The sequence below is a fragment of the Meriones unguiculatus genome, chromosome 5 (assembly GCF_030254825.1).
Source record: "Meriones unguiculatus strain TT.TT164.6M chromosome 5, Bangor_MerUng_6.1, whole genome shotgun sequence".
NCBI classification, from domain to species: Eukaryota; Metazoa; Chordata; class Mammalia; order Rodentia; family Muridae; genus Meriones; species Meriones unguiculatus.
The window spans coordinates 2,664,698-2,678,170 of NC_083353.1; the positions used below are offsets into that span (position 1 = coordinate 2,664,698).

The 13,473-nt window shown below is 46.8% G+C and overlaps 1 protein-coding gene across 1 annotated transcript; it reads left to right on the forward strand.

Annotated features, from left to right (window-relative positions):
* The first annotated feature begins 390 nt into the window (after nucleotides 1–390).
* On the forward strand, nucleotides 391–5,790 carry Pole4 (DNA polymerase epsilon 4, accessory subunit). Its single transcript, XM_021658104.2, has 4 exons — nucleotides 391–662; nucleotides 1,094–1,178; nucleotides 1,619–1,660; nucleotides 5,485–5,790. The coding sequence occupies exons 1-4, from the start codon at nucleotides 438–440 to the stop codon at nucleotides 5,496–5,498; spliced, it is 366 nt and encodes a 121-aa protein (XP_021513779.1). The 5' UTR covers nucleotides 391–437; the 3' UTR covers nucleotides 5,499–5,790.
* Nucleotides 5,791–13,473: the final 7,683 nt, after the last annotated feature.

Genomic DNA, 13,473 nt, shown 5'->3' on the forward strand with positions numbered 1-13,473 from the left:
TGAGTAAGGAGATGGGTGGCCTGAACAACCACAGACACCACAACTTGCTCTCCACGTCTGTACTGTAGTGGACCTCACCCACTCCATCTAAAACATGTTCCCCGAGGTTGGTCCAGGACTGGCGCTGCGCGACGCCGCGCTTTGGGGGCACCGCTGGGCCTCCCCACAGGCCAGCCCTGCGGGGGCCGGCGGAGGCTGCGGCGAAACGTCCGGACTTCCGGCCGAGCTAGGCCACGCCCGGCCGCTTTCGGGCTGAGGCAGCCCGGAAGGCAGCACCAGACTCCGGGGCCAGAAGGGGCGTTTCCGGCGCGCCCCGCCCTGTAAGGGCGGAGCCACGCCCACGCGGGGAGGCGTGGCCTCCCGCCGGCGCGGGAAAGGGGCCGGCGCCGCGTGCGCGCGCCCAGGCGGCGGCCGCGCGCAGCACGCTCCGGGAGGGGATGGCGGCGGTGCCGGCGGCCGGGGCTGCTGGGAGCGGGACGCCCAGGGAGGAGGAGGCTCCCGGAGGGGAGGCAGCGGCCCCGCAGGCCCAAGCCCCGACGAGCGCACCCGGGGGCGCTCGCCTCTCGAGGCTGCCTCTGGCGAGAGTTAAGGCCTTGGTGAAGGCGGACCCTGACGTGACGCTGGCGGGACAGGAAGCCATCTTTATCCTGGCGCGAGCGGCGGTGCGGCGGGACGGCAGGGGCGCCTGGACCTGGGGGCGTGGCCTGGGGCGGGGCGCGATGGGGGCGGGGCGCGATGGGGGCGGGGCGGCCTCAGGTGTGCCGACCTGACTGTAGACCTGGGAAGTCTCTGCAGGGCGGGTTTGAGCCTGGTAGCCCCGCGCCTTCTAGCGAGGGGCCGCACAACTTTAGTTCGCGTCTCCCGTGGCTCGCACAGAACTTGAAGGCGCTCGAAGGAGTGCGGTGGATTTGTAAATTATCGGAGCAGGGGGATGATGGGGTTGCCCGTTACAGACAGGAATAGCAGAAGCATCCTTATGAAGTTTCCTGTATGGTAGAGTCCCCCTTCACCCTTTTCCCCCACACATCCATGGGCTTGCTCATCTCTGTGGACTAGAATCAACTAATATTTCTTCTGCTTGCTTGTTTCGCAGGAACTGTTTGTGGAGACTATTGCAAAAGATGCCTACTGCTGTGCCCAACAGGGAAAGAGGAAAACCCTCCAGAGGAGAGATTTGGGTAGGGTCACTGTGTGCCTCAGGCTGGACAGGGGCTTTTTGGGCTAGACTTTCTTATAGCCAGTTCACAAGGTATCACTGAGGCAAGGAGAGGTTTGGGTTTTGATGTATTTGTGTAGCTGGTAACCCTTGCACGTGTGAACGGCTTTTCAGACTATCTCTCATCTATTCTGGCAAACTCTTTCTGGTAATTTTAGAGAAGAGAGAAAAATGAATTTAGGTATAAGACACAACTGCAGGATGTCTTACTTTACAGCATTTGAATGGGTTTTGGGAGAGAAACAGTTAATATGTTTATTATAACAGTTACTATCAGGAATATGTTTTATAAGTGATAACATTTGTGTAAACCCCATGTCAGTTATTATGTGGGTTGTGCTGTTTTGGTCTGATGTCCACATGACAGGAGCTAATCAAGCATCTCTTCAACTCCTGTTTCAGATAATGCGATAGAAGCTGTGGATGAATTTGCTTTTCTAGAAGGTGAGTTCACCGTTGTTTCTCTGTTCTCTGCACAAATTGTTTCTCTGTTGATGATATGAGTTCAAACCTTATAAAAACAGATGCCTGGTTCTTCTTTGTATACATGGGAACAGATCTCCCTGTATCCTATTTTGATAGAAAAAAGGAACATTTTCCACTTTTGGGAATTAGAACTTCTGCAGGGAAATTGCTAGCTTAAAAGAAGGAGAGAGTATAAAAACCACTCATGGAGTTAGTTGAATTTAGAATTTGAATCCTACTTTAATCTCCATTCCTAAATATCAGGCTTGCCTCCTTATTATAATGTTGAGAGTTAGAAACAGTTCGTAACTTTAACAAAATAATTTATTTAATTTTACTTTATGTGCATTGGTTGGTATGAGGCTGTCATATTCCCATGGAACTGGAGTTACAGACAGTTGTTAGCTGCTGTGTTGGTGCTGGGAATTGAACCCAGGTTCTTTGGAAGAGGAGACAATGCTTTTAATCACTGAGCCATCTCCCAGCCCTGTAACTTTTTTTTTTTAAGATTCATTTTTATTTGTGTGTGTGTGTGTTTTCATGTGAATATATTCCATGTTGGTCCAGGTACCCACCAGGGCCTCAAGAGTGATATGAGCTGCTAGAGTCCTCTGGAAGAGCAGCAAACACTTTTTTTTTTTATTTTGGTTTTTCGAGACAGGTTTCTCTGTATAGCTCTGGCTGTCCTGGAACTCACTCTGTAGACCAGGCTGGCCACAAACTCAGATCCGCCTGCCCCCGCCTCCCAAACGCTGGGGTCAAAGGTGTGTGCCACCATTGCCCCATGAGCAGCAAGTGCTCTTGATGACCGATTCATCTCTCTACCCTCAGTTCCTAATTTTTTTAAAGATTGATTTATTTATGGATTTTATGTATCTGGGTACTTTGTCTGCATGTCCATCTGCACACCAGGAGACAGCATCGGACAGTTGTGAGCTGCCATGTGGGTGCTGGGAATTCCACTCAGGACCTTTGAAAGAGTAGTGCTACTCTTACCCACTGAGCCATCTCTCCAGCCTTCCAGTTCCTATCTTGCTGGCCTTGAACTCTCACTTTGTAACTGAGAGTGACCTTCAATTCCTTTTCTTTCTCTGTCCATTTTTTAAAAACCAGGTAGTTAGGTGTGTAAAGGTTTACTATTATGTTGTTTGTGACAGCCTATAGAATTTAATGTATAGATCGCCTTGTTATTTCTAGTGATTTTGAGACTCCCACATAAAAGACTGTCCCACTTGGACAGACTCTGAGGTTTGACTTTTGTTCCCTGAAGCCTGCCAGATAGCCCCTTGCAGCCTGAGGCAGGCTCCAGTCAGTGCCAGAAGGTGCTCAAGGTTCTGACTGCTGTATGTTTATACAGCATGAGAGGGAGCCATCAGGTGGGAGTGCTGCTAACCTCGCCTGCCCCATTAGAGCAGCCTGTGGGCTCTGTGGCCTACTGAGTTGAGATCCAGCAGACAGAAAGAGTAAAAATGTGAAGATAAGGAAGATAGTTTTTTGTGTTCTCCCGATTGCTTGGCAGTGATGAGGCAAATTCAAAGTGCCTTGATGGGGAGATCTCAGAGGACCAGATGGGGACATACCATTTCATGGGTGAGGAGGAAAGCAAATTAGTTTGGCCAGACTTGCAGGCATCCCCTCTGAGTACAGGGACACTAAAGACAAAAAAAAAAAAAAAAAAAAGAAAAGAAAAAAGGCCCAGACTGGTAGAGTGGGTCAGCCCTGCCAGGGCCTCTCTACCGTGTACCAGGATTTTTGAGCTCGAGAAGAGAAAAGGGAAACCATGTTCGTAGGAGGAAGAGAGGGAGGCTTACCCGAGGCTAGTGGAGACAGCCGACCCTGCTGTCTACACTGAGCATGTCTCGCCTAGTGATAGGTGCAACAGGAGAGGAGGCAGGTTTGTTGTGGGCAGGGTGGCGGGCATAAGGGGTCCTGGCATGACCAGACCACACAGTACCAGGAGAGCCTCAGTGGTCACAGAACCAGCGTAGTGATATATGTGCTCTCACCATCTCTGAGGCGCCTCACTCATGCCCCTTTCTTTCTTCTCCTAAGCTCTTCCCCTGTCTGTCTGTCTCTCTCGCCTCACTCCCCAGCCGTGCACATTAAGTACCTTCATTCCAGATCTGTTGTGTGTGGCATTTTTATTTCTATTATTACAGAGGTTAGCAGTGCTCACACCTGGGCACCCCAGGCCTCAGGAGACTGGGGCAGGAGAATTTGAGGGTGGAGGCCAGCCTGCGGTATAAAGGGAGCGCCCGCCCCGTTTGGCCAGTGATACACTTCCCCAGTCAACAACACAAAACCCCAAGGAGAGTTACTGTTTTAGTTAGAAGTATTTCCGGGTTGATTTTCTAACATTTGTTCCCCTGAATAATACTTTATTTATAGGATTGAAAAATACCTTTGTCTCTCCTTTTGCTGGGAAGGTTCCTTTGGTCTCGTGCTTTTCCTTCTGTTTTGGAGCCGTATGTTTGTAAAGTGGTGGTTGTTTGCAGCTTCACTTGAGGGTGAAGGGCTGAGGCCCCACAGGCGGAACACAGCCTGCGTCCTGGGAGGGAGGCTGCCAGAAGCTGCCCTCGCTTCCCCAGATAGGCCACTTGGTTCTTTTGAAGGAAGTCCTGTTTTTGTTTTTTGTTTTTTTTCTTCTCCTCCATATATGTTGAAGCCCCTGGCTTCTTCATGGAGGGAGGGTTGTAAAAGGCATGCAGGGAGGGAAGCATGTGTCATTAGCTCCTTTTCTACTTTTCTTTCTGTCAGTCTGTGTAGCTGGGTCCAGTGCAGCGGTTCTCAACCTTCCTGATGCTGCGGCCTTTAATACAGTCCCTCATGTTGTGGTGACCCCCAGCCATAAAATTACTTTCTTTGTTACTTCTGGACTGTAACTTTGATAGTTATGAGTCATAATGTAAATACTTTGAAGATACAGGGTTGCTAAGGGGTCGTGACCCACAGGTTGAGAACCGCTGGTCCCTGCCTTCTCTTGGTCCTGTGTGAGGGGAGCTCCTCCTCTTGCAGCCTCCTGTGCATTAGGCTCTCTATAAATATGCTTCAGTGAAGTGGTGGTAATTCATTCTTTTTATGTCGGGATTGCCCAACTGAAAGTGGATCTTTGTTCTCTGTTGTGGATTTACATCTTTCTTTTTCTCTTTTTTGAACAGAATCTTGGAGTGCATACACACTTGTGATCTCATATGTCCAAACTCAACTGGGACTTCCTTTTTTTCTTTTTCTTTTTCAAGACAGGGTTTCTCTGTGTAGCCTTGGCTAACCTGGACTCACTTTGTAGACCAGGCTGGCCTCGAACTCATAACAGTTCACCTGGGACTTTCTGAAACAAGATTAGAGGGATAAGGACAGGAGAGATGGTTCAGTAGTTGGACTATTGTAGCAGAGGACCGCATTCAGGCTCAGCAGCCACAATGGGTGGCCCAACCTCCTGTAACTCCAGCTCCAGGGGATCTGATGCCCTCTTCTGGTGTATATGGGTATTTCACATACACACTTACACAGAAATGTACACACAATTAAAAAGAAATTTGAAAAAATTGTAAATGCTTTGCTAGAGCGTTTTTCTTTTGGAATGTTCACAGAGTTCTTTAGCTCTCTTTCAGCTGTAATTCTAATTCTGTGCGTTGGCAGGCTTAATTCCCACTGACTCTCCTCTCTAAAGATACTCCCCCTGGGTGTTGGGTAGATATTCCTCAGACTGGAACAGCGAGGCCCTGCGTGCCTTAACTTTGGCCAGTTTGTGACCACAGCAGACTGAGACTTCTTGCTTCATTCATTGCCCTTTCTGTTTTTAGGCACTCTGGATTGATAGGCTGGCGCTGGATGATTCTGTGAGCGGTTGCTGCATCCCTGAGCTTCCCCTGTGCAAGCCTCAGCTTTGGAGAGAGTCTGCGCGTGCGCACAATCGTGTCTACTTTTCCCAAGCTGGAAGCAGAGATCTCTCTGATAACATTCACCACAAAGTCTTCCATTACTTGAGTCTGTCTTCCGGTTCCGGCCTGGATGTAGGCCCTGCTGCTTGGGGCAGAGGTGAAAGGACTGTTCTGCATGGGTGGCCTAATGAGCAAGGAAGACCAGAATAAAGGTCTTTGGTCAGCTTCTTTCCTGCTTTTTATAGTCTCGCCTTTGCTCTTGCCCTGTGACTGGAGAACCATGTGTCAGGCACAGACCTTCATCTTCCTACCCTTCGTCCTGAGTCAGTCTTTTTATTAACTTTGTTCTTTCTCAGCATGTCATTGGAAGGCAGGCCTATAATTTACTGGATACCACTTCTTAGGAGTTAGATTGGTTTGGTCCTAACAGTTTTTTTGAAGTATAATTCATGTGTCATATACAATTCAAACTGTAAAGTTCAGTGGGTTTTTTTTTTGAATATTCATAGGTGTGTATAGTGAGATTTGAACATTTTCCTGTGAACAGATTCACATGAGTCTTGTGTATAACAATTTAGATGATAATATTTAAGTTTTATCTATGCTGTGGTGTGTTTATGTACCCTTCCAGGGCATTATGAAATATGCATATATAAAGTTTCCATTTTAACTGCTTCTCAGGGTGTTGCTCGGTGGCATTGATGGTATCAAAGTGCTGCATATCATCGCCGTCATTCGCCTCCAGAACTCTGTAGTGATGTTCTCAGCCTGGACCAGCGTGCACCTGGAACAGCACTTTCTTTCCCTCTCCCTTCTCATTTCTGGCTAAATTAATTTTTTGTTTTGTGAGAAGGTGTGGGCGGTGTACTTTGAGTACTTGGAATAGAGTGGTTCAGGAAAGCAGAAAGCGTTGGCCCGGCTCTTTTCAGTGCTCTGCAGCGTAGAGCTCTCTGAAGATACAAAGGCTGCAGGATCTTTTCTCCAGACCTAGATGCAGTTCTGTAACATGTTAAACATAAACCTTCAGAAAAATACTAGATTTACAGAAAAGTGTTTTGGGTCCTCCTTACCAAGGTCGCTATGGCTGACATTTCAGGGTTACCAGGAGCTGACATTTATGGGTTACTATTTGTGCCAGTTATGAATTTGAATTTTACTTTTTCCTGTTAATATTCCTTGTTTTGAGATAGAATTCAGAGTAGTGTTTCCCCAGTCTTTTTTCAAGTTTCTTAGTTTTGTTTTTGTGTGTAGAGGGATTTTAATCCAGCAACTTGGCTACTCCGGTTGTAATACAGACACACCCTTAGTACACTTCTTTAATCCCAAACGTGAAGGTAAAGTTAGTTGGTAGAAAGAGGGAGGCAGCCAGGGTGGAGTTCCTGAGTTGAAACCAGAGGTGAACAATTCTTACGTGTGTTCAGGTCTGCTGGTGGATGACATTTTGCATGTCTGTTTCAGGCTGCGGAGAAGCAGGGCTGTCTTCTCTTGGGCGCTGCCTCCTTAGTGTCTGTCACTCATGTTTCTTTTTGTTACAGTGTCTTTGTTTTGAATTTGAAATGATGTTAGGAGTCCGGTTTTAGAGGGGCAGATACTTCTCCAGGTCAGTTCTTGTTTGCTTTCTTTGCTGATAAAACACTAACCATAAGCAACTTAGAAGAGGAAAGGGTTTATTTCATCCTATGCTTCCAGGTCACAGTCTATCATAAAGGGAAGTCAAGGAAGGAACCTGAAGCAGGAAACCTGGAACAAACGCTGTTTGCCGGCTTGCTCTAGGCTCTCTTATCCTGCCCAGGGCTACCTGCCTAAGGATGGTACTGCCCACAGTGGGCGGAGCCCCCGTCTTAGTTAATTTACCAAAGTAATCTCCCACAGAAGTGTCCACATGCCAGTCTGATCCTGGCAGTTCCTCAGCTGAGGCTTTCTTCACAGATGACTCTAGGTTGTGTCAAATACAATCCAGGTTAACCAGGACAAGATCCTTTAGCATTTATATGGCTCTTCACATAAAGATTATCACAACTACAAAATGAGTTTAGTCATTTAAAAATTATTTTTAAATTTTTAAAAAATTAATTTTTGAGAGTTTCATGCAATGTATACAATATCTGAGTTTAAATTCATCAAACTTCTCTCCCACTCCTCCCATCTCTGCAGCTCCCTTTTGTTCCATGTAGTCTATCCATTTACATGTCTTGGGTCTTTTCTTTGGTTTTTCAAGACAGGGTTTCTCCGTGTAGACCTGGCTGCCCTGAAACATGCTCTTTAGGCCAGGCTAGCCTTGAACTCAGAGATTTGCATGTCTCTGCCTCCTGAGTTCTGGAGTTAAAGACACGTACCACCACTGCCCAGCTTTATGATTTATTTATTTATTTGTGTGTATATAGGTTTTGGGGAGTCGGCCATACCTGCAGCATGTCCATGATGTCGACCTTGTTGTATCTAGAAGACAATATTTCACAGCACTTTCCCCCAATTTTCCAAGTCTTAGAATCCTTCCAACCCCTCTTCTGTGTTGTCTCTTGGGCCTTGGAAGGGGTGTTATAAAGGCCTTGCCTAGGGCTGAGTACTCAGTAGTCCCTTATCCTCAGTCCTTTGAGCAGTTTAGTCTCTGCATTAACTGTCTCCCATTGCAGAAAAATTTTCTTTTTTTTTTTTCTGTCTGAGAGATAGAAGGCAGTTTGATACATAACCACTTAGCATAGTAAGCTCTGTCCTAGGGTGTGTGGCCTCCTGCTGTGGACTTTCAAACAGTTTATAGTACTGGGTATGTGTTCGTTCCCAAGTAAAAGACCTTGTATCCAACCAGATAGGGACTGGTTTTCCCCCCTCCCCAACACTCGTCCACCATCGGACTTGTGAGACCGTCTTGTCTGCCAGGTCGGTGTTGTAGTTTCCACAGCTGGGTAGGCCTGTTGATCCCCGCCCCTGGCAGCCTGCACAGCACTCTCCCCTACTGTGCACTCTCACGCTACTGTCCGTGATAGCTTCAGCAGTAGGGTCTGATTATCCAGAGCAATGGCCAGAGCCTCCGCCCTTTTTTTTTTTTTGACAAGACTTTATGTAGCTCTGGCTGTGTTGCCCTCTAGCTCACAGGGACACACCTGCCTCTGCCTCCTGAGTGGTGGTATTAAAGGTGTGTGCCACCAGATCCTGCATCTTCCATTGTTCTGAGAGCTTCTGAGGTCTCCCTAGCTAACAAACTCATAGGGAGGAATACTACACCTGCATTGGAATTTTTGTTTAATGACTTACGGCTGCTGAGAGAAGAATTATGCATTCATGCAGGTTGCCAGCCGGGTGTTGAAACTTATAAGGATCTTCAAGAAATATAGCATGTTGCCTCCAAGTGGTACACACCTGTTATCCGAGCTCTTGGAAGGTAGAGTTTGGAGAATTAGGAATTCTAGGCTGGCCTAGGCTACATAGTGACTTTGAGACCAACCTGGGCTACATGAGACCCTGTCTCAAAACAAGTAAATAATGAATGCTGTTCTGTGGGAATTAATGCTATTTGGTTGAGGAGAATATTTGATATGCAACATAGCCTTTTTTCTTTAATGCCTATTTTGAAAGGCAAATAATTTCCTCTCTCTAACTTCATATTAATTAGCAAAGTATTCTACTTCAGTAATTAAATGAGTCTAACAGATTGTAGTACCTCACGCTTCAAAAGGCAGTGGAAGGCTGGGGATTAGTTCACTGGGGAGAGTGCTTGCCTAGCAGTATGGAGTCCTTGGCATCACTCCTGGCACTGCATCAAACCAGATGTGGTGGAGCAAGCCTGTAGCCCCAGTACCCAGTAGGTGGAAACTGCATGATCAGGAATTTGAAGTTACCCTCAGCTACAGAGCAAGCTGGGAGCTAGCCTGGTTTTCAAACAAACAAATGGACTAACCAACCAACCATCCAACCTACAAATGTGACTACAAAATAGCATGTTATGTTTTGAAATAGAGAGAAAAACCATCATGAATATATTTGTTAGCACAGAAGACAAATGCAGCACTGAAACCGGGCTTTGGTTAACATGGTTAGATATTTCTGAGTGCTGTGGATACTCCTGTTGTGAATGTGGGTTGCCTGTTCTAACAGAAGTTCTACATAAGAAATGAGGCAATTTCAAACTCTCTAAAGGGAAATTCGCAAACAAAGGCTTGTTGGCACATCAGACACTGAGTCAGCTAATGAGTCCTCCTTTCTGAGAAAAGGCTCATTTTGATGTGCTAATAACCCCAGATTTCTTAGCCTGAAACACACTCACAGAGATTATGAATGTCACCTTGAAGGGCCTCTTTGGAGCCAATTGGAGAGCTTTTACCTAAGACAGACACCATGTCCTTTACACCACTCTCCCTAATAGAGTCCGGTGCCACACAGAGACTTGGTTTTAAAAAGACATCTGTGTCGGTCAGCTGATGGCATATTTCCAATGCCCTGATAATGAACACATCTCTACCTTATTAGGGGAAATAAATAGAAACTGAGCAAGGAGCTGCAGGGCTCACCATTCTCATCTGAGGGTTGTCAAATCTACATGTCATAAAGCAGAGCTCAACATCCGGCCTTTCAGACAGCCCAAGTTACTATAATGAAGTCTCTAAAGATGCTCACAGTGTTTTCAGGAAATGCGCACCACTGCAGGACAAGTGAAAATTATTTCAAAACAACAGGCTACTGACAGCATTGCTGACTCTCCTCGCCTGCTCTGATAAACTCTGCCTTTTGTGCTATGGATTAGTAAAATACCAGGGGGGTGCTGGCAGGTGTTGAAGGATAATTTCTGGAGTCTTCATTTTTGCACTGTTAAGACATGGTTGCATGCCAAAAGAGAGATACAAAATTAGCCTGTCCGTAAGGTCACTCTTAAAGACTGGAGACATAGAACTGATTTCATCAAGCAGTCTGTAAGAGTAAAATGTTGAGGGGGAAGGGAGTTCTGGGGGTAGGAAGGGAGGGAGAGAGACACACACATACAGAGACAGACAAAGAGATTGAGAAGATTCTGTCCGAAAAGTAGCCCTTCACTGGGATGACACTGGGGACAGGACCAAGAAAGCAACCATAACAACAAGTGCCAGAAAGTATGTACCTGTTTGTGGGTTCTGATGGCCGTGTGCGCTCATGGCCCAGCAGAACCTGCAATGTCTCAACAGACCAGGCCTAGTAGAATTTGACAAGGGCTTTGCCTGTCACTAAACTTTGTATATATGTGCATGTGCACATGTGGAGGTCAAAGGACAATCTTGGGTGTCATTCCTCAAGAGCTTGCTTTTCGAGACGAGATCTCTCGCAGTGTGGCACTGGCCCAGTGGGGTAGTTAGCCTGTCTCTGCCTCCTCAGCTCTGGAATCACAGGTACTGGGTTTTGAATGTGGGTTTTTGGGATTGAATTTAGGTTTTTACACTTGTGTTGTGAACATTTTACCAACAGTGCTATTTTCCCTCTTTGGTGCTAGACTTTTTGAAAGGACTGTATTTCTCCAGGGTTCAATTCTCCTAGTTTGTTTATTTGAGACAGGGTCTCCCTGTATATCCCTGGCTAGCCAGGAACTCACCAAGTAGGCCAGGCTGACCTTAAATTTACAAGATATGCCTGTCCCTGCCTCTTTGCTGACATTTAAGGTGTGTATCACCATGCCAAAGGATTCTCATAGTTTTATATAGTGATTTAGAAAAATAATGTATAGTCTGCTTTTGGGGTGAGGGGAGTGATCATCTACTGAGAGCCAGCGGTCAAAAGCTGGGCACAGATGGATGGTCCTCCTCCACTGAGCCCCAGGAACATGTTACCAACTGTTCTAAAAGGTGAAAAGAGGATTTGGGAGTTGGAGGAGACTGAGTATAATCTGGAGAACGTGAGGGTGACTGATTATTCTAAAGGGCAAGTGGAGCCTCTCGGCTTGATGCCCTGCGCTGAAATGCCGTAGTAAGGCGGTTCAGGCATCGGGAGGGAGGGATGTAGTCAGCTGCTCTATGCTAAAGTACCCCTAACCCCTCCCTCCCACCCTTCCTTGTGGCACCTTCTGCTTTGTGTGCTCTGTCTCATCCTCTTCCCCGCCTGCCACCTTGCTTATACTCAGGCTTAAGTCTGACACACAGAAACTCTGTCCTTCCTCTGGGGGGGGGGGGGGTACCATGGTCCCTCGTGCCTATGTGTCTCCTCATCATGGGACTCCCCATACTGATACACATCTTTTTGTGCACCGATGTGTGTCTCATCGCACAGCTGTTTTCATGAGGGTAGCAGTGGGACTGTCTGCTTTGGGGCTCCCCTTAAGGTCTGGTGTGACCCAAGAAGAGGGTGACTTTAAAGACTGCATTTACTTACTTACTTACTTACTTATCATGGACTGAGGCTCAGTCAGTAAGGTACTTGTTTTGAAAGAGTGACATCTTGAGTTTGATCCCCAGAACCCATAAGAAAAAGCCAGGCATGTAATCTCATGTGTAATCCCAGAGCTGGGCAGGTGAAGACAGGAGGATTCCTGGGGCTTATTTAGCCTGCTTGCCTAGCTCCAGGCCAGTGAGAGACCCTGTCTTGGAAAGGGGTGATATGGGGCTGAAAGATGGCTCAGTAGTTAAGAGCACAGACTTCTCTTGCCAAGGACTCAAGTTCCATTCTCAGCATTTACGTCAGGTGGACCATCGCTGCTGGTAACTTCAGCTCCCCACCTGCACTCATGTGTGCAAACCCACACGCAGATACCCATGAACACACATAATTAGAAATAATGCTAAGAAATCTTAATAACAGGCACAGTACCTGAGGAACAACTGACAAGGTGGCACTCTGGCTTTGTGTACAAATAGGAACACACACACACACACACACACGGAGAGGGAGAGAAAAAGAACAGCTTAATTGAGTAAGTAGTGTGTGAGTCTATGATTACTGTGGGAACTTTATTCCATTTTATGTATGTATGTGTGTATGTATGTATGTATGTATATATTTTAAGATTGGGTTTCTCCATGTGACAACCCTGGCTGTCCCAGAACCCACTGTGTGGACCAGGCTGAGCTTGAACTCATGGAGATCCATCTGCCTCTGCTTCCTGAGTGCTGGGATTAAGGGCATGAGGCACTGCATCCCGGCTCATTTGATTTTTTGAGACAGGGTCTTATGCAGTCCAGACTGGCCTTGAGAATTATATACAGCTGAGGATGACCTTCAACTTCCCATTCTGCTCTCACTTCTAGAGCTCTGGAATGCCTTGTGTGTGCCATTACACCTGGTTTTGGGCAGTGCTGGGGATTGAACCAGGGCTTCATGTATGCTAGCCGAGCACTCCCAGATGAGCTTCACCCCAGCGTACTGTAGGAACTTTAAGTAACTCAGCAAATAGATAAATGTCAGCCAGATGTGGTGGTACATCTCAGCACTTGGGAGGAAGAAGCAGGTAGATCTCTGTGAGTTTAAGGCCAGCCTGGTGTACACAGATAATTCCAGGACAGCCAGGGCTACATAATAAGGCTTTGTCTCAAGAAAAAGTGAGTTGTCCTTCATTCAGGGAGTCTCAGTGCTCCCCTTATATGCTGGGGTTATAGGGAGCTGCCACCTCTGACCAGGATTCATGTGAGTACTGGGAATTTGCACTCTAGTCCTTATACTTTGCATGGCCAACTGTTATTTTTAATTATATTTTAAAATTATGGAACAAAATTAGATTTCGGTATGACTTTTTCCTATATATCCTTAGTTTTGGTTATCCCCTGTCTATGTTCCTCGTTCCTCACTTCCTCACTTCCGCCTCCCCTTAAACCTTCCTACCCCCAGTGTTCCACCTCTCTGCCTATGCTCCCTGTGTTCTACGGCTGCCACCCTGTCAGGCTTCCCTACCTCCCAAGCCCCTTTCCAGCTTTCTGGCTTTGCAAGTGCCTCTAACTTAAGCACACTAACCTAAATATTCAA

Bases quoted from the DNA above. Each gene is read 5' to 3' on its own strand.
- Pole4 (XM_021658104.2), top strand. From the start codon at position 438: ATGGCGGCGGTGCCGGCGGCCGGGGCTGCTGGGAGCGGGACGCCCAGG. The intron at 663-1,093 runs GTGCGGCGGGAC...CTTGTTTCGCAG, and splicing joins TTATCCTGGCGCGAGCGGCG to GAACTGTTTGTGGAGACTAT. The intron at 1,179-1,618 runs GTAGGGTCACTG...CTCCTGTTTCAG, and splicing joins CCTCCAGAGGAGAGATTTGG to ATAATGCGATAGAAGCTGTG.